Source organism: Mchenga conophoros, linkage group LG9 (assembly GCF_057382185.1).
Source record: "Mchenga conophoros isolate Kocher_MC1m ecotype Shallow Benthic linkage group LG9, M_conophoros_male_GT1.1, whole genome shotgun sequence".
Lineage (NCBI taxonomy): Eukaryota > Metazoa > Chordata > Actinopteri > Cichliformes > Cichlidae > Mchenga > Mchenga conophoros.
Window position 1 is genome coordinate 13870299 of NC_140534.1, and position 26425 is coordinate 13896723.

At 36.7% G+C, this 26425-nt stretch overlaps 2 protein-coding genes across 7 annotated transcripts; one reads left to right on the forward strand and one right to left on the reverse strand.

The window, feature by feature from the left end:
* The first annotated feature begins 486 nt into the window (after window positions 1-486).
* On the forward strand, window positions 487-20720 carry LOC146566991 (NACHT, LRR and PYD domains-containing protein 12-like). 3 transcript variants are annotated; one of them, XM_085286585.1, is made up of 10 exons: window positions 487-615; window positions 798-861; window positions 2927-3080; window positions 4417-4502; window positions 7025-8801; window positions 9375-9548; window positions 10907-11074; window positions 11672-11845; window positions 13826-13996; window positions 18803-20720. In XM_085286585.1, exons 3-10 carry the CDS (start codon window positions 2950-2952, stop codon window positions 18816-18818), a joined length of 2697 nt encoding a protein of 898 aa, XP_085142711.1. In that variant the 5' UTR covers window positions 487-615; window positions 798-861; window positions 2927-2949; the 3' UTR covers window positions 18819-20720. The 3 variants fall into 3 exon arrangements, with proteins under 3 accessions (XP_085142711.1, XP_085142712.1, XP_085142713.1); XM_085286586.1 differs by having other exon boundaries at window positions 7028-8801; XM_085286587.1 differs by lacking the exon at window positions 18803-20720 and having other exon boundaries at window positions 13826-14000.
* A 3-nt stretch (window positions 20721-20723) lies between these two features.
* Window positions 20724-26411, reverse strand: LOC146566992 (V-set domain-containing T-cell activation inhibitor 1-like). 4 transcript variants are annotated; one of them, XM_085286657.1, is made up of 5 exons: window positions 24526-26411; window positions 22875-23192; window positions 22350-22616; window positions 22079-22183; window positions 20724-21778 (listed from the first exon to the last, which is right to left on the reverse strand). In XM_085286657.1, the coding sequence occupies exons 1-4, from the start codon at window positions 24602-24604 to the stop codon at window positions 22080-22082; spliced, it is 768 nt and encodes a 255-aa protein (XP_085142783.1). In that variant the 5' UTR covers window positions 24605-26411; the 3' UTR covers window positions 20724-21778; window position 22079. The 4 variants fall into 4 exon arrangements, with proteins under 4 accessions (XP_085142783.1, XP_085142785.1, XP_085142784.1 ...); XM_085286659.1 differs by having other exon boundaries at window positions 20724-22183; window positions 22875-23103; window positions 24563-26410; XM_085286658.1 differs by having other exon boundaries at window positions 20724-22183; window positions 24563-26410.
* Window positions 26412-26425: the final 14 nt, after the last annotated feature.

The following is a 26425-nucleotide window of genomic DNA, read 5'->3' on the forward strand; positions in this document are numbered from 1 at the left end:
TCTTTTTTTCTTCTTCTGGTTGTTTTCTCTTTTTTCTTTCTCAACAGGTGATCCAGGTGATTAAAAGATGTATTTTTGTCTGCTTATTTAGTTGGTTTTTGTTTTTTTGCCCTTTATCCCCGTCCCTCTTTCCCACTGTTTTTCTTTCCCTCTTTCTTTCTCCCCTTTCTTTTCCCCAGTCAAGTCTGTCCCGTATTTAGCAAGTGAAAATGAAAAAAAAAAAACAATAAAAGGTTAATCAAATGGACCATTACGGCAAGGCTGGGATGGTCCATTTGATAAAGTAAATCCGTTGGGCATCTTTCTTCGCCTTTAGACAATAATTCTGATGGCAAAAGAACCAAACGGGCAGGCAAAAAAAAAAAAAAAAGCTGAATTCATTTTTTAAATAAATTAATGAAGGATATGATAGAAAAATAGTGACTGTAAAATGCATTTTATATATTATTAAGTAGATTCTGAAAAAAGTATAAGTCTCTTGCTAAAGGGAGTGCCTGAGGAAATATTTGTTTTTGTGTTGTTGGACGTCAGAAGAGGATACAGGCGTAGTTTAATGTTCGCTCACAGCAAACACACCCCCACAGAGAGAGAAAGAGAAAGGATAAACTGACGCAGGTAAGCAACCACAGTAGGATCCTGACTATTGTTACTATTATTAATAGTAGTATAGGAGTACTGCTACTACTACTAGTAATTAGTGGTACTAGTATTGATTTTTCTCCCAAATGTGTTTTTAATTTTGCTTGTTGGACTATCTACCCACTCAGTAAAGGTGCACTTTCACTTTATGTTGTTAGCACATCTCATCAGCCTTCATTTGGGTCCACAGCCAGTAATTCATGACAACTCTACTAAAATACAGTAAGTATTTGTACTTCTTTACTTCCCATTATTATGACAACATTTGCTAACATCCCGTCTCTAAATAAGACCTAAATTACAATAATTAAAAAACATAAAAAGTGAACTGCACTAATGTTCAGACTATGTTTAAATGCTTTGCAGTCAGTTTAGCTCTTTGTGGGCTCTTAAAAATAAGATTCAATAAAAGTGCGTACAGAGACAGAGAGACAGAGAGAGAGAGACAGAGAGAGAGAGAGAGAGAGAGACAGAGAGAGGCCGTCTGATCTGTTGTAAATGGGAAGGGAAAACTGGCAGATATGGGCCCCTATGGCCCATATCTGCATGGCTGAGCTCTGCTAAATAACGCTCACTGTATGGACTAATAACATCCAAAGCGGGTGCACAAACTGAGCGAGTGTGTGTTATCTGCTTTATGCTCTGTGCTGTGTGGAACTGGTTCAACAGGTATAAACTATATACACAGTGTGCTGACTGTAAGACAAATTGTTGATTCTTTTCCACACATAGGAAGAACATTTAGGATTGTGGTCGAACTGGTTTTCTCCACTAGATCATTAAAACAATAATCATGCTTGACAAGTGACACAGACCATGCAAATGTTCTTTAACAGTAAGATTTTAATTTCAGGCCTGTTGATATGTTTGGACCTACAAACAAAAGACTGTTAAACAAACAGCTCCTTAGAACTACTGTCACGGCCACTTTTATCCTTCAACATACTGTGAACTCGCACGAGCTTTCTAGTAATTTCTTTAAATTATTGCCTGGAATAGTTTTCAACTTCCAAGCTCTTCTTTTCAGTTTGTCTTCCCTTTTCTCCCTTGTCCATCAAAGTGATCTCACTCTGCTTCAGTAATGTTGAGGTCTGGGCTCTGGAAAGGTCAGTCCATGGCATCATGAAGCCTGCAGTGGCTGGTCCGTGACCCTAGATCAGACTCAATTTGAAAAAAGAGTGAAAACAAAAGATCTGATCCTGTCTGACTGTTTGTGTTGGGACCTTGTGGTGACAGGGATTTGCTACAGCATCACTTTCAGATACTCTTCATCTTCTGTAGTTTCCTTTTTTTGTCCTCCATTTGTGCAGTTTCCACGTTTCTTTTCAAGGGTACACTGGACACTATGTTAAGATATGCAAAATTCAGGTTTAAGATTTAGGTTCAGTTAATAAAATTGGAATAATTTAAGTTTTTGTGATAGTGTGGCAGGCTGCCAGTAACAAAGTCCCCCAGATACACTTTAAAAAAGTGGTTCTTTGCTAAGTCTGGTTTATCCTTCTGCTTTTTAACCAATTCAAATTAAATGTCTTAACCTTGTTTTTCAATTAGCAAAAAACTGTCATGCGATGTGAAATTGGACAAAGAAGTTGATGAGAGTGAAAAAATGATTTTTAGGACACTCAGACTAAACATTGCTGGCATAATGTTCGCTTAACCAGCTGTTATTTTTCAGCTGGGTTGTTGTCCGGGTTGTAGTATTTGCAACACCATAAACATACATGTTTATGCACATTTTTGTGTATTAGAGCCCCGACTTCACTTCAGAAGATAAAGATTGAGGTGAGGAGGAAGAGGATGACAATTTGTTGTTCAGTATATCAGTATACTGTCAGTCGTCTCTTTTTTGTCCCATGTTTTCTTGTCTTTGGTAAAGGGAGCCCGTTCTCAGATGATACAACATCGGTATGATTCATATCTTGAGTCTGAAGGTTTTCCTCTATGGTCTGAACACCTACAGGTTTCTTCTTCTCTGACTTTGGCATAGTACCTGCATGGCTGGTCTCTAGGTACATTCATAAAATGTGATTGAAGTAATGATACTGCCCATCTCAGCCAATGTATTCAACACGGCAGGTTAACATAGCAGCATCCACAAACTAGTGCCTGCTCCTGAAAACTGTCTTCAGATTTACCAGATGAATTAAGTTTCTCTCTATTCCCTGTGTATCATGACGATCTGGTTTTAGTTTACATGACAATTCTGAAATTGGCTCAGTGGAGAAATCTGACCGTAACTTAATAACCTCTGCTAATGTGAACTCACTGTTTCTGGTTTACCTCTCAGACTGACTTTCAGAAGTTCACAAGATGAACATTTGTGTTGAGGAAGAAAAGAGTGGAGCAGAGTCTGCAGGATCCAGCTGTCCTTCTATGAGAAGTGACAGCTCCAAAGTTGATCCTTTAAACTTCAGGGATGAACCTGGACCCTCAGACACAACGTAAGACTCAGTTTCTACTAAGATTTTCTCATCCTCCCTCAGTGTGTAACCACGAGTCCATTTAAATTTGACCTTTATGTGAACAGTACACCCTATTAGTCCAGTTCTTACTGAGGTCATTTTTATTTTCAAATTAAAACGGTTTTAGCACAAGATTATAATATATTTTATGTTAAATGTAAATGTTTATGTCAGCAACATCACTACATAAACAAGTGTGAGTAAAATAAATGATCCTCACATACAAAATACTGAGTGAAAGACAAAGGAAGCATTAAGAGGACTAATGCTGCTAGTATACAACGAAGCAACTCCCCACAACTTTGTTTCCAAACATATAAAATATTCACAGTCAGCTCAATCAAATGAAATTCAGCTGTTAGTTGAAGTATATCGTCTTCCCTACTGCTCTTTACGCTAGTGAAAGACGATGCAAACTCTGTGTTTGTGTGTGTACGTGCGAGCACGTGATTACCTGTGTATTTATGTGAGTGCACGTGAGTGAGTGTGCGTGTGGGTATGTGAGTGTAACAGTTAAAACACTGTGTGTGTGTGTGTGTGTGTGTGTGTGTGTGTGTGTGTGTGTGTGTGTGTGTGTGTGTGTGTGTGTGTGTGACTTCCTGCCGGTCATAAAAGTAATCTCCCCTCATGGAAGCTAAACCAAATTCCTCTACAAAAAAAGTTAACAGATTACAAGCACTGAGATCCCCACTCTGCATCCACTGGGCCATTGGCCTCTTGTTGTCTTACTTTTACAGATAAGCATGTGGAGAGTCTCCTCCAAACCTACTTCTAAGTTATGACAATTATGAGCTTTTATTAAAGGCACAAGCATCAGCAATCCCCAACTGTAGCTTCCTGTCTCCTTTTATGACAGCAGACCCCCAGTGTCCATAAATTCCTTTCCCTCTACACAATTACACACTCTCAGGTCTACAACTAAGCCAAACTAAAACACACAGACAAATCCTTCCCTATTCCTCTGATCTGCTGGACCCTCTCATCTAAGAAAATTTAACACATTCTATTATAATAATTATTTTCCTGCACTCACAATCACTACACCTGGCTGAGGTTGTAGTTGTTGAAAACTGGACACAGATCAGTGTTAAGTAAGACAGGCTGACAGGGAAAGCACTTTATTACTGTTGATGAAATCAAAAGCAAACATCACATTGATGATTCAAGCTCTAGTTTTCTTCATCTTAAAAAGTATTTCCCTTTTCTCGTTCCTCTTTTGGCCATCACACCGTCTGCACAGTGTTGTCAAATTTTGATCCATTTTTTAAACTGATAAACAACAATTGACTTTAACAATTAAAAAATGTGTTCACAGAGAGAGGAAGGCGATCTCAGAGGATCCAGTCTCTACCAGCTGTGGACCAGAAAAATCCAGGACTGAAGCACAACTGCAGATATCCAGTAAGAGCAGCTGTCTATAAAGTAGGATTAAGCATCCGCTTATTCATGGACTCATTTCTGAGAAAAACTGTTACAGTCAGAGTTATGTAATACATCCTCGGTACTTAATATGGCATAGGGGAGGGGCCGAGGGAAGTGAACTGAGTTTTCCAGGTGGAACTGTCGATCTTTAATAAGTGTTATTGTGTAATAAAGACACACAGGCTTTTATTGGCAAGTTGATTGAAAATAATTAAAAACAAACTGGAGCTGCAGAAAGAGAGTTAAACCAGTATTCTACTACCAAATATTATAATAATATATCATAATAAAAAGGTAATATTGGCTGATTTTTTAACATGTTTAGATAGTATTACTATATTATAAGGCGTGAATTAATCCTACATTGCTCAGGGATTAGATATTTAAAATAAACAGGACGCCAGAATAAAATGTCATCCAACTCCCACTTTCCCAGTTTGTGGTTTGCACAACACCAGGATCCTGCCCCACCCCCGTCACTGACTGACTTCTAACAATCCAAGGAATGAAAGCACGTGCAGTGAATAGCACCAAGCTGCCCACTTACATACTGAAAAATTAAAAGTTTTGACAGAGTGTGATGTTCTTTGACCATCAGTTTTACAGATACAGACTGCCCTAATAAAAAAAAATGCAGGATTACAATTTGTGTAACAGTTTGGCACACACTGGAATACTTGTGTCTATCTTTAGAAAGAAAGCACTACAAAATTCATTGATGGTGGATAGCTGTATTCTGAGTACGGCACATCTCTAATCCCCTCTCCTAAACTGAAGTGCTTAATTTTTGGATGAATTAGCCACATTATATAAGGATTATCTGAAAGTATAACTAACCATAACCACCAGTTCTCTCTTCATATGTACAATAATAAATCTGAGTTTTACTGAGTTTTTCTCAACAGAGAGGTTCTATTCTGCTTTCTCTGTCAGCTGTCATATGACTTGATGAAAGTGCTTAGATAAGGACTTCATTTCCCATAAACATTTGCAATATTTTTTATCAGCGACATTTCAGTCCACATTGCATAACAGTTGTTGGTGGTAATGCACAATTTCATTGTTTGGCAACTGCCAACAAAGTAACAAGAATAAGACCCTTTGCAGGCCAAACATTACAGTTAATAGAAAAGATGATCCGATGAAGGTTCACAGTGAGCTCAGACATGTGAAATAATAAAATGGAGACAAAAGAACATTGTGTATCAGAAACAAACATCATAAATCATCCTAAACAAGAGCCACAGACTTTGACCAACAGCCCACAGTAGGTTTTTCTGTAATTACACTTCCCTAATTTTCACACAAATTGCTCAGCAGATTCACTTGCTGAACAAAAACAGAAAAAACAAACAAAACAAAAACAAAACAAAAATAAAGACAAAACACACTTCTGCCAAGAAAAGCTGAGCATGTTCTAGAAAGCAGGTTTAGTAAAACTTTAAGTTTGTTCCTGCTTGAAGAAGGAAGCTCTGGTTTTCTGTTCCACATTTCCTCATTCAGACAGTCAATATTAAAGCTTACATCAAAACACAAATTTGAACGAGTTTATGTCTTTACAAACACATACGAACAGTAGAATCCCAGTTAGATTTTAAATATGTTTTATATTTAACAAAACCACTTTTTATATCAACCTGCCATCAATGTAAAGGCAGAGACAAGATCTGTAGACTGCATCTCTGTAATTTTGTGACCAACAAGGCAACAGTTAGATTTTTAATTGCTGCATTTAGTCATTTACTATACATTACAATTGTGATCCCAGTTTGAATACAACTATGGCATCAGAGCTCCGGTGACGATAGCTTTTTTCATTATCCATGAAATTCATAGTGAGCATGCTCTGAACATTTTGTTGTCATTTAACATGTTAAAACATGAAACATATACATTACTGGGATTAATTTAGCAGGCCAACATTAGAATAATAACAAATAGAATAACTTAATAATTTCTCTGACAAAACAGCTGATCAGAGTTGGTTCATTGACCTCAGAGTTTATTGTTGGACTCGTTTAGTTAAACATGCTTTTGGGAACAGGTCACTGCACAGCTGACATCAAGCTGCAGCCAGAGTAGTAATCATAATAATCAGCAGTAATTATCATCATTAGCTATAACACACAGACTATTTCAAAATTTGTCATATGGTGTAAAAACTTTGCTAATTACTACTGATGAAAATCAGACTGTTTCTGCTCCTTCACAATAAAGGTTTTCACACATGGAAGCTTTTACTGTCAAATGGAAATGCTGTGTTGTTGTAAGCTGACTAGCAGACGTTGTTATTTCTTATTAAATTGTTCTCCACATAAACACAGGAACACATCTCGAGGGTCTGAGAGAAAAAAAACTTATCTAATGTGTTCTTAAAAATGTCTAAAAAAAATCAAAAAATCTCAAAAAATCTTATTGCAAACCATTTAAATAATGTTATGGTTAGATGTAATAAAAGTATAACTGTTTTCTTTTTTGTTATATTTGCTCTTTTTTAACAGCAGATGTTGGTCTGCAGGAGATTTTAAATGAACATAAAATACATCTAAAGAGACAATATGAACGTGTGACTGAAGGATTTGGTGAATCAACAAGTGGAACCCTCCTCAACAGGATCTACACTGAGCTTTACATCACAGACAAACAGAGTGAAGAGGTTCATACTCAACATGAAGTGAGGCAGCTGGAGACAACTTCACAAACAGATACCGTCCATGCCCCAACAATCAAGTGTCACAAACTCTTTGAAGTTTTACCTCACCTGAAGAGACCCATCAGAGTGGTTCTGATGAACGGAATTGCTGGCATTGGAAAAACCTTCTCAGTGCAGAAATTTATTGTAGACTGGTCAGAGGGCTTGGAAAACCAAGACATCAACATAGTGATTCTGCTTTCATTCAGGGAGTTGAATCTCGTTAAAGATGAGCGGTACAGTCTTCTGGAGCTGCTCCATGTTTTCTATCCAACATTACAGAAAGTCACCACAGAGAAACTGACTCTTTGTAAACTTTTGTTCATCTTTGATGGCCTGGATGAAAGTCGACTTTCACTGGAGTTCACTAACCGGAAGATTGTTTCTGACATTACTCAGACATCATCAGTCAATGAGTTAGTAACAAACCTCATAGAAGGGAATCTGCTTCCCTCGGCTCTCATCTGGATAACTACCCGACCTGCAGCAGCCAATCAGATACCTCCTAAATGTGTTGACAGGGTAACAGAAGTGCAAGGCTACACTGATGCTCAGAAGGAGGAGTACTTCAGGATGAGGTTTAGTGAGAAAGAGCTGTCCAGAGTTATCTCCCACATTAAGAAATCCAAAAACCTCAATGTCATGTGTAAAATCCCAGTCTTCTGCTGGATCACTGCCACAATCCTTGAGTACATATTGAATACAGACCAAAGAAGAGAGCTACCAAAGACCCTGACTGACATGTACTCGTACTTCCTACTGGTTCAGACAAAAAGAAATAAACACAAGTGCCAAAAAGAACATGAAACGAGTCCACAGGAGCTGACGGATGCTGACAGGGAAGTTCTTCTGAAGCTGGGGAAGCTGGCGTTTGAAAATCTGAAAAAAAGAAACATCATATTCTACCAAGAAGACCTGGAAAAGTGTGGTCTGGATGTCACAGAGGCCTCAGTTAATTCAGGGGTTTTTACTGAAATCTTTAAAAGACAGTGTGGGATTTTCCAAAAACCAGTCTACTCCTTTGTTCATCTGAGCATTCAGGAGTTTCTGGCTGCTGTTTACACGTTTCACTGTTACACCAACAGGAAAACAGAGGTACTAAAAGAAGTCCTGGGGGAAGAATATAACGAGACATCTCTGGACATTTTTCTGAGCAAAGTCATGGAAAAGTCCCTCCAATGTAAAAATGGCACTCTGAACTTGTTTGTTCGCTTCCTGCATGGCCTCACACTAGAGTCCAACCAAAGACTCTTAGTAGGTCTACTGAGTCAGACAGAGAACAACCCAGAAGTTATCCAGAAAATCATCAACAACCTAAAAGAGATGAGACGTTCTCAAATTTCTCCTGACAGAAGCATCAATATCTTTCATTGTCTGATTGAGATGAATGACAGCTCAGTGTTTCAGGAGATCCAAGAATTCGTGAAATCAGAGACAAAACTCTGTGAGATACACTGCTCAGCTCTGGCCTACATGCTGCAGATGTCGGAGGAGGTTCTGGATGAGTTGGACCTGCAGAAGTTCAACACATCAGATGAAGGACGACACAGACTGATCCCAGCTGTGAGCAACTGCAAAAAGGCTCTGTGAGTCCTGTTGTGATCATTAACACAATTAATCAGATTAGATCAGTAGTTCCCAGGGTGGCTGTGGCTACAATGTAGCTTGCCATCACCAGTGTGTGAATGTGTGTGTGTGAATGGGTGGATGACTGGATGTGTAAAGCGCTATACAAATACAGGCCATTTACCATTTACAGGTGAATCTTTCCATTAAACTGACTTTATTCAAAATCTTCTGGAGCCAAATTAAAAACAGGAAACAGTCCAAATGTTTCTCTTCTTTAGTTTATAATCTAAAACATTTTTATAGAAAAGGTGAATGAGGCAGGTTCTATAAAACACTTTGAGTAGAAAAACTTTTACTCAAGTAGATTAGCAAGGTCCTATATAAGAATGAATCCATTTACCATTGACGAGGATCAGATTTCACTGACAAAATGTGGACATGATCATGGTTTAAATGTAACACAATTTTGTTTTCATCTGTATATTACATATGAAATCCCTTTGTTTTGTCTTCCTATTCACTAAGTCTGTGTTTACAATGCAAAATTCCTGCTTTTATAATAACATATTTGATGTTTTCTCTTGTCACAGACTAAAAGCTTGTCATCTCTCAGAGACTCACTGTGAAGTTGTGGCCTCAGCTCTCAAATCCGACAACTCCAATCTGGTGGAGTTGGACATGACTGGAAACAAGTTGCAGGATTCAGGACTAAATATTTTGTCTGCTGGACTGTCTAGTCCAGACTGTCGACTAGAGACTCTGAGGTGAGTTTGCTGACTGGAGCTGTTGTTGTTTAATCAAAGATCTAAGTTTTACACTCTTGGTTAATAAAGGTTCACAATTTGTATGAACAAAAATATATAGAAGTGTTATTGATTTCAGAAATGTTTGCTTTTCCAAATGGCTGAACGATAATTTTTACTTTTGGCTCCAAACAGACGTGACAGACTTGAGCAAAGTTAAGTTAAAAGCTGACAGAAGTCAGGTTATGGTAGAGAGATATTTTTACAGTTGTTCAGCCTCCACAGGTCAAACTCAGTCAGTCAGAGAAGATGAGGTGATTGGTGATGAGGCGTTAGGGTCTGTGTGGGGTGTCAGTCACTCTGATAAATAGCAGATAAAAACAGGCTACAGAGATTTTGACAACCCACACAGCTGCTTTGGTGATGTATGTGTTAAAGAAAACAGCAGCCTGACACAGTCCGGAACATAACAGCAAAGCAGGATTCTGAATGTATGTGAGGATTTTTTAAAAACAGCTGGAGAAGAGAGAGGCTTCTTAAAAAGACTATAAGAAGAGGGAAGCTGAGAGTTTTTTTTTAAAGTTTCTGTTCCTCTAAAAATGATCCTGTTTTAACTCATTTTGAGTATTACAGCACCAAATATCGCTTATGTTGTTGTAAAGCAACATAACAACACAAGAAGTCATAAAAAAACAGAATATCTGCATTGACAGCAGACTGAAAGCTGCCTTTACCAGCCCAATATAACCTCACTAACCAGGCAGACAGACTACCATGGTTTGTGAAGTAGTGCCTGCCTAGAGTCTAAGAGTATAGTTCTAAATCATCTGTTCTGTAGATAGAGAATATTTTCAGCACTAAATCTTTAAAGAAAAACTACTGACCAGTTTGAGTGTAAAGAACATTTTATAAAGAGTTGTCAGTCACATTCTTCAGCAGACCATTTCAGGCTCTCATGAACTCAGACGTTGAGCTCAGGTAATGTCACTTCAGTTCACTTCAGGTTTAGAGCTTCAGTCTAGTGTAGAGATTAGGACTGAAACCGTAATAGTGTTCATGTAAAAAATACTAATGAAAAAAGATCAACTGACCACTGTTTCTATTTTAAGAATAAAGGAAACACATTCAGATAACTCTGTCATGTTGGTACTTTGACTTCTGCTCAGCAGACAGATAAAGTCACGTGGTCAGATCCAGCTGTTTCAATATTTATTTAGTGTCCACCATTCTTTAACAGTTTTGTACTTTGAAGACTGATATAATAATGCTTTTAGAATGATGTAATAATGATTTTAGAATCCATGATAAAACTTCTGGGCGTTAATCTTGAAGAGAACCTCACTGATGACTGATATCTGCATTTTTCATTCTTTATTCAGGTTGGAGAGCTGTTGGTTGTCAGATATCAGCTCTCTGGCTTCAGCTCTGAATTCCAACCCCTCTCATCTGAAATATCTAAATCTGAGCTACAACAACTTGGAGAATTCAGGAGTGAGGCATCTTTGTGGTTTTCTGAAGAATCCCCACTGTCTATTGGAGACTCTGAGGTTAGACACCAAATTTTAACTGTGCTTAGATCCTAATCCCGGATAGTATAGTATTTATAGTCTAAGTGTAGTATAGTGTCGATTAACAAACATCTTGGGAACATAGTTTGTACCAGGAATTTTGGCACATTTACAAACTGACACTGCTGAACAGTGACAGTAAACTAGATGAAGCAAAGATGACGAGTTATTTGTGTCAGAAAGCACAAAGAGCCACTGCAGAGCTAAAATTGTACTTTACACCTTCACTGGGGTTTGTAGTGCTTTCATTTCAGTGTTGGAGTTTGTGATCAGTGCCTAATTTAATACATTGCTACATATTTAGTTATTTTAATGAAGGTATTTGCCACACACAGTTACAGTGATCTAAGAATGTTTTCACCAGTGAGGAATGACTGACCAGCAGTTTCAGAGGTAGACCTGCATGACATCTAGAAAAAGCAAAGCAAAAAACCCCCAGGAGAGCTAGTGCCAACTGCTCACCAGGACTATCCTAGCTCAGTGCTGACCTTCTTCAGCTCCTGACATATTATGACACTGGATGCTTTCAAGCACAGACTCTTAGTAATAAACACTTTTTAAAAATTCCTTATGCAGATTGCAGCGCTGCAGTTTGTCAGAGATCAGCTGTGATCATCTGCTTCCAGCCCTTCAGTGCAACCCCTCCCATTTGAAACATCTGGACCTGAGCACGAACAACCTTCAGGATTCAGGAGTGGAGCAGCTGTGTGTTTATCTGAAGACTTCAGATTGCAGACTGGAGACTCTCAGGTCAGACACCATGTTTTAGTTGTACTTACATATATATGATGTGAAAGCTGGCATTAACCTACACATACATACTGACATTAACCTAATTAACACTTTAACTGTGGCAGAACAATGGTTCACATTTCAAACATTAAAACTGTGTTACTCATCTTAAGACAAACAGCCCTCATCTGGGCTCCACCCTGATTAATGAAAGAAATCTCCGTCCGTGGATCGGGTTTCCTTCGAGACATGGGCAGTGATAAGCAGAGTTCATCCTTTAACATAAACAAAATTAAAATATTCTCATGCATGATCAATGGTTAATCACGGTACCAGCTGGAGTACCGGGAGCAGTTTGGAAAAACAAGAAGACGCGGAGACTGTTCTAGGTGTCATTCCAAACTGACTCAAAGGTTTATTCTCTGTGCAACAGTTTTATAGGCAGACAAGTTTCAGTTCATACCCTGCCCACTGGGTGGGGTGGTGTCCTGACAGTTAAATTCCTTTGTTCAGCAAGGGCAATAAAAAAAACACTCACAAAAACAATAAATCTTTACCGAGATCTCCTACATCCTGAGTTCTGACACAAAAACCAGATGGTCTTCATATAAACATTTTCTGCAAGGTAAAGAGTGATTTGTTGGTGTTTTTCCTCCAACCTTAGTATACACCATAAATCTTGAGTTAACAAGGCAAGAGAAAATAACAGTTAGCATAAAGAGCTTTGTTAAGTTACAGAATCTTCAGTCTAATATTATCATGCAGGTCCATTAAACACTAGACATTTAGAATCCTTTAGTGATATAAGTTTGCACATGGTAGAATACTGCATGTAGTTATTTGCATCTAGGAAATGTTTAACCATATATACCCAGAGGCACATAATCAATTGTGTGTGTTCTTTAGCAGGCTGCAAGCTTGAGGTACACTGAGGAATGCACTATCCCAGTTTAAGTGCCTTGTTTACATATAGATGAACTGTTGGATTTTCCAGGCCAGCAGGCCAAAGGAAATGCCCGTGGGGTTACAAGAAGAGGAGATGAAGTTTTAAAACAAAGGACATTGCAGAAACAGGGTCCTTTGTATAATATCACTATAAAACAATATCCTGTAAATGCTAACCGTAGTGCTAAAATTCACAACAATTAACATTATTGCTATCAACTCTTGGTATACAACACATTGATTAATCATTTACAGTTAACTCGTTTTCATGGTACAAAGGTCATGACACACAGGAATCTGTGGAACAGAAACAGTTTGTGGCAGGAATCATTGCACAATTACAAATTGTACTGCTGAATGGCATGCTGGGTAATGCTAGCTATACAGGTCTGTCAATAGTGGCCAAAGAGTCCGTTGCTACAAAAGGTTTTTCAATCAGACTTGTTTTTCTCTCATTTCTGGTCATGCTGCTGCTTGTGTGTTGAAAGACAAAGACAAAGTTTAGGTGGGGTTCAGGGAGATTTGAGTTTAAAAAAAGTATTATTAATTGATTTAAATAACAAGGGATAATATACAATATTACTATAAATGTTGCCATTTGATGCATTATATCAGAGTTTATTGGCAGGTTACATCAAAAAAATAACACATAAAAAAATTGCCAGCTTTTAAAATGTGTCTGGTATAAAAGTGTCCTCAAATATATACATTTCTTTCAAACTAAATCTTTAAAACTGAAGCAATGTAAATACTTTTTTCACAATTTTGATCTAAAAATTAGGATTTTTGTCAGAATTTCATACCCCCACTCTCCAAGACCCTATTTTTTTCTTTTTTCTTCAGTGAACAAACAGCATGTCATCAGTCAGATTATTGAGAGCTCTTTTTTTCACTTGTACCTTTTGTCTGAACCTCCATCCTGTTGGCTCAAACTGTTTGGATTTTACATTTTTTAAACTTGAACATTTCAAATCTTCTGAACAAATTATCAAACCTTAAATGATTTTACCACAGATTTTGCCTCATAAACTTACATCTTCTATCTTCATTCAGGTTATGGGGCTGCAAGTTGTCAGAGACCAGCTGTGATTATCTGTTCAAAGCTCTTCAGTCCAACACCCATCTGAGAGAGCTGGACCTGACCTTGAACAACCTGCAGGAATCACATGTGAAACAGCTGTCTGAGCTTGTGGACAGCCCACATCACACACTGGAGGTTCTCAAGTGAGTAGAGGCTTGGACTCAGTCCAGGCTGCTTTCCCAGTATAACACAGTGTGAAATCAGTGATCCAGTGTTTCTTGTACATCTGCAGTCTTCTTAACTCAGTGAGGCTGTAAGAAGAGAACAGTGGCAGGCTTCAATATTCGACAGAAAGACAACAGACATCCAATCAAATGACACAGAAGTTTGTGATCATGTGTTTGAGTTGATGTGACGATAACTAATGTTCACATCTACAGAGAATAAATGGATTTGTAAGGGTGTCAGCTGGAAACAAGCTTTATTTCCTGTAGACATGAACACAGAAACATCAAATCACACAGGTGTATTAAATATTTTACAGAATATTTTATTTATTTTTAGAGGAAGAAATTGTCAAGAAACAAAACATTCTACAAAGAAAACAACCAACTCGCCTATCATGGAAATCCAAAATGATGCAGGAAAATTAGTCAAGAACACACGCACAGAGATATGTTGGAAGCAGGAAGCAGGCAGGATTTGTCAGTCTTGACAGGTCCCAGTTTATAGCCAGACCCATTTAATCTCGAACCAGTGGTCAGCCTTCACCTGTAAATTACATTAAACTGCTTACTAAATGAACACCACTGCTCCAGGTGTGGAGAAGTAAATGCAGTACACAAAATTATGACCTGGGTCATAACCTCCAGGAATCAAGATTGCATATGTCTTACTGTCAGTGCTTTCATTGACATTTGTTCAGTAGTAGCCTCCATGTATATTAGTAAGCTGATATTTTAGCAACAGGTAAGAAGTTCAACAATACACAGCAACCTTTGGTCTTAGTGAAACAAGAGAAAATCCATTCATTGGCAGGAGGCACATTGCTTCATCAGCTGACTGTATACTGTTAGTCAGTTCTTCAGCACCAAAGGTTTTCATGCACAATAACAAAGCCTCAGCTCCTGCCTGTGAATCTTTTTCATCATTCCAAATCAATGTTTTGATTCAAATTCTGGTCTGTTCATTCTAATTCCGTTGTTTTCATTCAAATTCTATTCATTTCATTCTAATTCCGTTCTTTTCATTGAAATGCTGTTGTTTTCATTCAAATGCTGTTGTTTTCATTCTAATTCTACTCTTTTTTATTAAAATTCTATTGTTTATTTTAGAATTCTGTTGCTTTCATTCAAACTCTGTTCTATACGTTCTAATTCCGTTGTTTTCATTCAAATTCCGTTGTTTGTTTTCAAATTCCGTTGTTTTCGTTCAAATTCTGTTGTTTTCATGCAAATTCTTTTGTTTTTGATCAAATTCTGTTCTTTTCATTCAAATTCTGTCGTTTTAAATCAAATTCCATTATTTTCATTCAAATTCCATTATTTGTTCTAAAATTCTGTTGTTTTCATTCAAATTCCGTCGTTTTCATTTTAATTCAGTTGTTTTCTTTCTAATTCTGTTGTTTTCATACAAATTCTTTGGTTTTGATCAAATTCTGTTGTTTTCATTCAAATTCTGTTTTTTTCATTCAAATTCCATTGTTTTGATTCAAATTCTATTCTTGTCATTCTATTTCCATTGTTTTGATTCAAATTCTGTTCTGTTCATTCTAATTCCATTGTTTTGATTCAAATTCTGGTCTGTTCATTCTAATTCCGTTCATTTCATTGAAATTCCATTGTTTTCATTCAAATGCTGTTGCTTTCATGCAAATTCTTTTATTTTTGATCAAATTCTGTTCTTTTCATTCAAATTCCATCGTTTTCATTCAAATCCCATTGTTTTCATTCAAATTCCATTGTTTGTTCTCAAATTCCGTCATTTTCATTCAAATTCCATCGTTTTCATTCAAATTCCGTCGTTTTCATTTTAATTCCATTGTTTTCATTCTAATTCTGTTGTTTGTTTTAAACTTCCATTGTTTTCATTCAAATTCCGTTGTTTTTGATCAAATTCCATTGTTTGTTCTCAAATTCTGTCGTCTTCATTCAAATTCCATTTTTTGTTCTCAAATTCTGTTGTTTTCATTCAAATTCCGTCGTTTTCATTTTAATTCCGTTGTTTTCTTTCTAATTCTGTTGTTTGTTTTAAACTTCCATTGTTTTCATTCAAATTCCATTGTTTTTGATCAAGTTCTGTTGTTTTCATTCAAATTCTGTTGTTTTCATTCATATTCCATTGTTTTCATTCAAATTCCATTGTTTGTTCTCAAACTCTGTTGTTTTAATTCAAATTCCGTCATTTTCATTTTAATTCAGTTGTTTTCATTCAAATTCTGTTCTTTGCATTCTAATTCCATTGTTTTGATTCAAATTCTGGTCTGTTCATTCTAATTCCATTGTTTTGATTCAAATTCTATTCATTTCATTCTAATTCTGTTATTTTCATTGAAATTCTATTCATTTCTTTCTAATTCCATTCTTTTCATTGAAATTCCGTTGTTTTCATTCAAATTCTGTTCTTTTCATTCTAATTCTATTGTTTTGATTCAAATTCTGGTCTGTTCATTCTAATTCCGTTGTTTTCTTTCAAATTCTATTCATTTCATTCTAATTCCGTTCTTTTCATTGAAATTTCGTTTTTTTTTCATTCAAATGCTGTTGTTTTCATGCAAATTCTTTTGTTTTTGATCAAATTCTGTTCTTTTCATTGAAATTCCATTGTTTTCATTCAAATCCCATTATTTTCATTCAAATTCCATTGTTTGTTCTCAAATTCTGTTGTTTTCATTCAAATTCCGTCATTTTCATTTTAATTCAGTTGTTTTCTTTCTAATTCTGTTGTTTTCATACAAATTCTTTGGTTTTGATCAAATTCTGTTGTTTTCATTCAAATTCTGTTGTTTTCATTCAAATTCCGTTGTTTTCATTCAAATTCCATTGTTTTCATTCAAATTCTATTCTTGTCATTCTAATTCCATTGTTTTCATTCAAATTCTGGTCTGTTCATTCTAATTCCGTTCATTTCATTGAAATTCCATTGTTTTCATTCAAATGCTGTTGCTTTCATGCAAATTCTTTTGTTTTTGATCAAATTCTGTTCTTTTCATTCAAATTCCATCGTTTTCATTCAGATCCTATTGTTTTCATTCAAATTCCATTGTTTGTTCTCAAATTCTGTTGTTTTCATTCAAATTCCGTCGTTTTCATTCAAATTCCGTCGTTTTCATTCAGATCCTATTGTTTTCATTCAAATTCCATTGTTTGTTCTCAAATTCTGTTGTTTTCATTCAAATTCCGTCGTTTTCATTCAAATTCCGTCGTTTTCATTTTAATTCCATTGTTTTCATTCTAATTCTGTTGTTTGTTTTAAACTTCCATTGTTTTCATTCAAATTCCGTTGTTTTTGATCAAATTCCATTGTTTGTTCTCAAATTCTGTCGTTTTCATTCAAATTCCGTCGTTTTCATTCAAATTCCATTTTTTGTTCTCAAATTCTGTTGTTTTCATTCAAATTCCGTCGTTTTCATTTTAATTCCGTTGTTTTCTTTCTAATTCTGTTGTTTGTTTTAAACTTCCATCGTTTTCATTCAAATTCCATTGTTTTTGATCAAGTTCTGTTGTTTTCATTCAAATTCTGTTGTTTTCATTCATATTCCATTGTTTTCATTCAAATTCAATTGTTTGTTCTCAAACTCTGTCGTTTTCATTCAAATTCCGTCGTTTTCATTCAAATTCCATTGTTTTTGTTCTCAAATTCTGTTGTTTTCATTTTAATTCCGTCGTTTTCATTTTAATACCGTTGTTTTCTTTCTAATTCTGTTGTTTGTTTTAAACTTCCATTGTTTTCATTCAAATTCCATTGTTTTTGATCAAGTTCTGTTGTTTTCATTCAAATTCTGTTGTTTTCATTCATATTCCATTGTTTTCATTCAAATTCAATTGTTTGTTCTCAAACTCTGTTGTTTTAATTCAAATTCCGTCGTTTTCATTTTAATTCCGTTGTTTTCATTCAAATTCTGTTCTTTGCATTCTAATTCCATTGTTTTGATTCAAATTGTATTCATTTCATTCTAATTCCGTTATTTTCATTGAAATTCTATTCATTTCTTTCTAATTCCATTCTTTTCATTGAAATTCCGTTGTTTTCATTCAAATTCTGTTCTTTTCTTTCTAATTCCATTGTTTTGATCCACATTCTGGTCTGTTCATTCTAATTCCGTTGTTTTCATTCAAATTCTATTTATTTCATTATAATTCCGTTCTTTTCATTGAAATTTCGTTTTTTTCATTCAAATGCTGTTGTTTTCATGCAAATTCTTTTGTTTTTGATCAAATTCTGTTCTTTTCATTGAAATTCCATCGTTTTCATTCAAATCCCATTGTTTTCATTCTAATTCTGTTGTTTGTTTTAGTAAAGTGTTTGTGCAGCAAGGAAGAATTCAGGCCTCTCAGTGGTTAAGCTCCACTGTAGACTTGTCTGAACAAGTCAGTGCTGCCCTTAATAATATTAATAACACCCAAAAATTTGATTCTGTTCATCTTCATGTAGCGTTTTTAGTGGGAGAAACATTTCATCACTTGTTCATGTGACTTCTTCAGTCTCAGCTGACTGCAGGTTTCCCCAACCTTATAAACAGGACATTTGCACAATCACTGAAACTAGCACCACTGAACAATGGGCTACGAGGTCAGTTCCTTAATCATTAATGTAAATTCTCTCTCACTGAAAACACCACGTTCAGATGAACAGAATCAACCTTTTGGGATGTACGTACCTGGATGATTGAGCATGCACCAAGAAAGATCAATAATAGTTAATACTGGATGTGCTTTAACACTGAAAAATGATGAAGACAGTCTCTGCAAACACTCATTTATCTACTCTGCCCTTTCTTGTCTTTGCAGACGGAAGGACCCATAAACACAGTTGTTTGTCTTTGTTGTGTGTGTAGTGTGTGTGTGGTGTGTGTGCGTGTCCTGATGGTCCAGAGAGGTTGAAACACCAGCAGCTTGTGTGTAGTGATGCTGTGACAGGGCCAGGCTACAGGGAGGTGGAGTGGACAGCAGAGCTTCATCCAGCAGTGACAGAAATCAGACGTGCAGATGGCTGACAGTGCTGTAAAAATGCTCTGAGAGCTCCTCTGTTAGACACCATGTAGAATCTATCGTCATCCCTTTGTGTTCTTTCATCACAGTGTCTTTTTGCAGACACTAGGTTCAGTTTTATTTTCTTTGAAAAGTTACCTAAATACATTTTAATATCTTTTGTACAATTGATGTAATTTTAAGTTATTTATCATGGTTTTGAAATCTATCGTGTGACAATGACTTCAAGTATCCTTCTTGAAACAGTAATTTTTTTTTTCATCGACATAATCTGTATAGTGCAACTGATCAGGTAAAAAATGTTCAATAATTGAAAAAAGATAGATTTGTTTTATACTTTCTAACATAATAACTGGGATCATGTGATATAAACACTATTGTAGAGAATTGCAAACTGTCCAGAGTTTGGTGTACTATATATCTTCAGTAATTTAGATAATGAAAGTATCCAGTGGTTCAGCAGATGAAGTGCAGGAGGTAGAGGTTTTTTCATGGATGCTAAATCCATCAGTTGTGTTGTTACTGTTAGAGATGTTACACAGTCATGTGACTTCCCTGGGTGAAGACAATTGGCAGCAGTCTGAAGTTTGAAATTCCTCAGCTGATGAATAAGGCTACGTTCACACTGCAGGTCTCAATTCCAATTTTTTGATCAAATCTGATTTTTTTTTGTCTGATTGTTCACACTTCAAATACAATGTGACAGCAAACGCGCTCTAGTGTGAACAGTTCACGGCCCTCAAACCGGCCCGCATGTGCAAAAGAAGATGTCACACACAACACGCTCTGTTTGCAGAAGTAAAAATGGCGGCTACAGAGCCAGTAGGTTGTTCAGCAGTCTATCAATTTCTGCACAGTCTCAACCGACAGAATTTTGATAAATTAATTACAGAAAGGACACTGAGAAAAAAGAGAGCCCATGCTTTAACAATGGCCTTGTTTGCAGCAGTGGCTGCTACCTCCATGCACAGGTATATATTGACACGGAGTCGGAACCAGGAGTGGTGGGACTGGTTTGTCTTCAGATATGTAGCTGATTCAGTACCACATATGAAAGTGACCCAGGTCGGATTTGGAAATATCAGATTTGTGCTGTTCAAACTGTCAGACCATGATCGGATATGGGTCGCATAGGGTCAAAAAGTTGGATTTGATGCGCTTTTGCCTGCAGTGTGAGCATAGCCTTAGTTATCTGTCAATAATGAACCTTAATGTTTTATATGGATAATAAGGATCAATAAATGTGTGGATTTGACTCAAAGGGATGACTCTGACTCATGGAACGACTTCCTTCCTGCTTTTCTGTCATGTCGATCAAATTCAGACCTCTAGCTTAATTAGTCACCCACCACCACAGCTTTCCAATTAAAGCTCAACATTCCTGCTTCAGCCAGTCCACAAATTTTAATGAAGTGTTTTTTGTGTTAAACCTGGCAGTGATATAGATTCCAACAGCATCATACTCCTGTTGCATATGGGATCACCCACATCTGTACTGGGTCACGAGGTGGGGTTAAGGCAGACAAGCCTGCAAATAATTTATAAACTTTTTAAAACAGTTAAAAATGCTTTAATTTATTAGAAGGAGGATATTTCTACGATCTCTCCAGGTTTCAGATTTCACTACACCACAATATAGTGAAAAAGTTTAATACTATACACCACAAAAATATCTTAAGACCATTTATGACCAACATCTTAAAAAAACATTTATGCATGATGATAATGCATGATTTTATTGTAGTAAGATATGAATGGAATAAGCTGCACACAATAAAAAAAAAAGTGACATCACTTGAAACATCATATGCACAGAGTGAAACAGGTGATACAGTTTAAATGTATGTGAATTAGCTAAAATTATTAAAGTTTAAATTATTAAAAGTTTGATAATCCCAACTGTAACCAAAAGAAGATTAGCAGAAGGAACAGAATGAGAACACATGGCAGCAAATGTTACTGTTTTCATTCATTATGAATGAGAGGCTATTAAAACACAATCACCTGAGTATATAAGAACAGACTTCTACTTCATTATTTCTCGTTATATTTACGTACCAAGAGAATTTAAATTTTACATTTATTTTTACTTTGTGTGCTGAATTTAAAAAAACAACAACATAATTTGGATTTTATTGTGTTTTGTGTCCAAGTTAGGTTTGCTTCTCCTACAGAGTAAAAATATTTTTGCTTTCACAAAATATTCAAAAAATCAATAAATAAATCCATACATGCTTACATGCACATGCAAATAAATACATAAATAAATAAATGGGATATTTAAACCACAGAAAAACTCAACGATTCATGAAAGAAAAAGTTGCTTCCACTGTAAAACATCTGACCACACTGCCACCTGCTGGATAAAATACACCTAATGAAACAGGATTAAAGTAGGTAAGAAAAAGAAAACTCGAAAAATAAAACAGCAACAACACATGGCTAGAAAAAAAAGGTTACATAATTTTACAAAACATGATGTACACTTCATTTTCAATCTTTAAAAAATTTCAGTAAAATCTAATCGTGATCTGTTCTGTGTCATACCTCAAAGAACATAAAATATAGATTACTGTAAAAATATTGCACATGACTACCAAATGAATACTGTTAACAGATCAGCTTTTATTTTCTATTTTGCTGTTGTTGTTTCTATTTTAGTCTTTGTTGCATGAATTAATTCAAGCCCGCTATAACCACGGTTTGAAGTCTTCATTTGACTAAAGCTGGTGGGTGTTTAGAGTTCGTCTGTTTGGAGGATTTATTCCCATCTCTCTGTTAAACAGAGAAAAGAAAAAAACCCTCAAAAAACAGATATACACATAATTTATGTTTCATTTCATGCATTCATAATCTGAATTGAATCATTAAAAAAAATTGAGACAGGAGTTAGGTTAATAGAAAACTGGCTGACAAAAGTACTATCCATTTAATTGGGTTTAAACATTTTCATGAACAAAACTTAATTCCATTTTGCTTTAATAGCTCTTTGATCTTCCCATATTTTTCCTTGTTTATCTGAATAAAATATCAATACAAGCAACATACAATTAAAAAGTGAAAGAAGAACATAACTTTAACTTCTTTTCCATTTGCAGTACAGTGCCAGACCAGCTGCTGCCACGACCAAAAAAGCTGCAAAGACTCCTCCTCTGAAGCCTCTAACAGGGACAACATTCCCTAAATTGAAAGATTATTTTTCATTTAAACTGTCGGATGTATATTTATGATAAACATTTTATAAATAACTGACACATTTTTGCGTGTTGATGAATGAGTAATTGTAAAGTAAAGTAAATAACTAGCACTCTGCACACCTATTTGATTTGCTGGTTTCCAGACTCACCTTGTTCACTTAAAGTTGCGTTCCTCCAGTTTCTACGAGTGCTGATGTTACAGCTAAAAACAGAATCTTTATCACTGTCTGAAAGTATCAGAGAACTGCTGATGTTGTAAAGCTGCTGTTCTGTCTGCTGGACTGTGGTTTCATACTGGAGCGACACATTGGATGGAGGGCTGGTGGACCAGATTAACTGGGGTTCAGGGAAGATTCCCTCTGAGCTGCAGTTCATCGTGTTTCCTACTTGCTGAAGATTGACTTCTTGTACTGGAGCTGCAAAAGTGTATTCAAATTTCTCATGTTACAATCAGCTTTATTTCTTGCCTGCTATATATAGACATAATGAATTGCAACTTACAGTTACAATATTGACTCAGAGCTGCAGGCTTTAAGTGTAAGTTCAACGAATTTTCACTAAATATGAAGAGAAACTCATCAATTAAAAAAGTATAACCTGAATGCTCACGATTTGTCTTATATTCTTCTGTATTTTTATTTCATGTGCTATTATATTCATATTTTACTCCATACCATTTACTTCAAGGTTTATAAACGATTCCTTGTTTCCTGTGATGGTGCTGGTGTAGCATTTGTATCTGCCTTCATCCTGAACATCTGCCCACATCAGCAGGAGTGAAGCATTTCCTCTGGAGATTTGGTTGTTGAATAGTGAAGTCCTGCCTCTGAAATGCTTGTCCTGAAGTGCGGGCTGGTCTTGGTTGTGGTAGAATGAGTGGACATGAATGTTTCCTGCAGTTTCCTGCAGCCAGTGGATGACTATGTCAGTGTCACTTTGGAAAGTGCACGGTAAGATGCATTTTTCCATAAATACACAGGATACTTCAGTATCTGAAACATCAGATAATTAAAAACATAAAAGCTCAGTTTAGGAAAAGCAGCTCTGCAACCCACATTAGCTCCTGAGGCAACAAAACAAAGACATCAGCAAACCAAAAGTGTTTGTCATCACGGAAGGCTTAACAGCTGCAAACCATTGTTAGCACCTGGTTACAACTCGGCTCAACACAATGCAGCACAAAGTAAACATGTCAATCAACCTCACGATGCTAGATCAGGAAAAATGAGTGGCATCTGAATCACTGGGCGAGAACCAAACAACATTTTTCTTCACACACACACACACACCCACACACACGCACACACACACACACGCACACATATACTAGACACAATCTAAGTCCTACAGTGGCTTCATTTTTGTAAGATAACAGCAATAGCACTTTTTTAGTTACCTGAAACATACCAGAATATGACAGCTGTTTGTTCTGTTGATTGTTTTTAACTAAAAAACATTATAATTAATCAGTTACATTTCAGTTGTTAGTATTAAAATTTGTCATAGCATCATGGCAACAACAGTTGGAGTGTTAACATCGTATTTACCTCCTTTGGAAACAGTCATCATCCACAAAAACACCACAGTCACAAAAACCATAACAAAGTTGACGCCCATCATGTTTCCTCCAATTCATGAGACCAAAACACCAAAAAAGAAAAGAGATTTGAGAAAAGACGTTTCCTGGTGCCGTAGTTAATCTCAGCTGTATCTAGACAAACAGGTCTGTCCTGACAGGTGTCAGCTATGTATCGCTGTTTCATCAACACAGATGGAGAAACAAAAAAAGGAGGTGGAGAACTAAGAAGGACAATTAAGTATTTTTTAAGATGCTTAGCCACAACCCTTTCTAAAATTCTAGCAACAAATGGTATTTTTCGAGATCTACACTGCTATGACGAGAAGGGTCAAGCGTTGACGTTATTTTACATGGCAGCATATTTAAAATAAAAGGGACTTGACAAATGAAGCATTGATTATAGTGAGCACACAGGAACTGACAGACTGAAAGACATTTTCTTAGAGGCTTCATTTAAAAAAAAACAGCAGGTGGAACAGGAGTACAGAAGCAGGCAGCTCTCACATCTGTGACTCACATCTCCTCATTTTTACTTTGGGTTTGAATATTTGCTGTATTTTTTCTAAAGACAGATGTCAGAAAGAACTGCAGAGTATGGATGAGCACTCCTGAGGTGACAGGGTCTCAGAGACCCAGGCCCTGCACATTCAAGGAAGGCAGGGAAAGAAGAATCCCCCTCCTTGGAAAAGATCTAGGCACTGAGACATTTTCCACATAGGCAATCAGAAAAGCTCAGCGTTGCTCACCAGCTACCCCACACTTCTGAAACAGTCTGAGCTTCACCTGGACACCTGCTCTTTCCTTCTCCTCCTCTGTGGCCTGCATGGATCCACAAAGTCCCCATTGAGACCACCAGATGAGGATCTAACCAGCTGCAAATCCAACAATAAGTGTCTCTCAGTAAAAGCACACAAACTCTGCATTGTGTGTATATGTATATATATATATATATATATATATATATATATATATATATTAGGGGTGCAACGATATTCGTATCGATATTGAACCGTTTGATACAGTGCTTTCGGTTCGGTACGCATATGTATCGAACAATACAACATTTGTAATTTATTTTATCAATTTTCCTTCTGACGATGCTGTCTGTGTTGAGCGCTCAGTGAATCTGTGTTCGACTACTCCGCCTAGGCTGCACTGTCGAGCGCAGATCCACTGAGCGCTCAACACAGACAGCATAGTCAGAAGGAAGAGCGCAGGGCAAGCTAGCGAGACAGAAGTTAAGCTCTCCTTGCAACAGGCAAATTGAACCTCATTCAGATCTGGCGTTTGGAATTATTTTGGTTTTCATGTGACGTATGACCCTGAAGGTAAGCGAGTCATGGACTAAAGTAAAACAGTATGTTGGATGTGCCATGCAATGCTCAATTACATTGGTGTGAACTAGTGTGTTAGCGCAGTTAGCTCGTTAACGTGTTGGCCGTGTAGCCCCATGCACGGAGTGATCGGCGGTAGCTCGTTAACGGAGATTTGCCGTGTTGTGGCGTTAAGGTCATTTCAACGAGATTAACCTGAAAGCACTAGTGGGAACACAACGAATATGACTGCACATTTACGCCGACATCATCCTAGTGCAAAGACAAAAACAACAAGCATGCTACTAACTTTAGCCGAGTCATTTAGACAGCTGTTAGCACATGATTCTCCTTATGCTGCTGAGAATATAGCCCAGAAGAAGCGGATAGTATAGCTTTTATTTTGGAAAGAGCCATTTCTCTGTAATAAACTCTCTTTTCCAAAGATGAGTGATTCCTCAATCAGATACAGGGCTCGCAATATCGCTAGCCCGACGTCCTGGAGCTAGCGATTTTTTTCAGTCGGGCTACCAAAATCTTTCTCTTCCCTGCCCGTCGGGCTATTGTAGGAAAAATATATGTCAATGCTTTTGCATTCTTTCGGAAATGTAGCTGGGTAATTATGTCATTGGCATCGGTGAGCCACTGTCAATATGTGACATATTGAAGTCGCGTTTGAATTTGCGCTTGTTTTTTTGCTTTCACTTTGCAATCGTGCGACCTGTGTATAGAGAGCGACAGCACTGATCTGTGAGTGATGATAATTTGTGCACCAATTCCTCTGACATCGTCTTATTAATCGTTAGCTTACTATGCAAACATGACAAGTGAAATCTCCCGCAGCAAGCTTAAACATGTGAGAGGTTGATCGCGCAGAGAATCGCTGAGCTTATGTGAGTGAGCGTGTAAAAGCATTTCAGTTCTGCTGAGCCAAATAAGACAGGTCAGGGTGAAGAAGTGACAGCCAAAGAAAAGCTTACCACAAAACGGAGAAGTTATGACAAATCAGACTATAAGGCAAAAAGAAAGTGCAGCTTTATGGTTTCATGGACAAAAGAATTTCTGTGGCTGCAATATGATGAGCTAAATAACCAGGGCTGCACATAAGTGGTCCGCAGGTGCGCATTCGCTGTCAAAATAAAAAACACGCACAAGGGTTAGGGTTAAATTTAAAAACTGTACTTTTGAGTTAAAATATATATTAAAAATGCATGAACATTTTTTTGTATCGAAAAAATATCGAACCGTGACACCAAAGTATCGAACCGAACCGAACCGTGAATTTTGTGTATCGTTGCACCCCTAATATATATATATATATATATATATATAT

Coding starts and splice junctions, on each gene's coding strand:
- LOC146566991 (XM_085286585.1), top strand. CDS start 2,950: ATGAACATTTGTGTTGAGGAAGAAAAGAGTGGAGCAGAGTCTGCAGGA. Junction 3,081..4,416: donor CCTGGACCCTCAGACACAAC/GTAAGACTCAGT, acceptor ATGTGTTCACAG/AGAGAGGAAGGCGATCTCAG. Junction 4,503..7,024: donor AGCACAACTGCAGATATCCA/GTAAGAGCAGCT, acceptor CTTTTTTAACAG/CAGATGTTGGTCTGCAGGAG.
- LOC146566992 (XM_085286657.1), bottom strand. CDS start 24,604: ATGCAGGCCACAGAGGAGGAGAAGGAAAGAGCAGGTGTCCAGGTGAAG. Junction 22,617..22,874: donor TATAAACCTTGAAGTAAATG/GTATGGAGTAAA, acceptor ACACTTTTGCAG/CTCCAGTACAAGAAGTCAAT. Junction 22,184..22,349: donor CGCAACTTTAAGTGAACAAG/GTGAGTCTGGAA, acceptor CTTTCAATTTAG/GGAATGTTGTCCCTGTTAGA.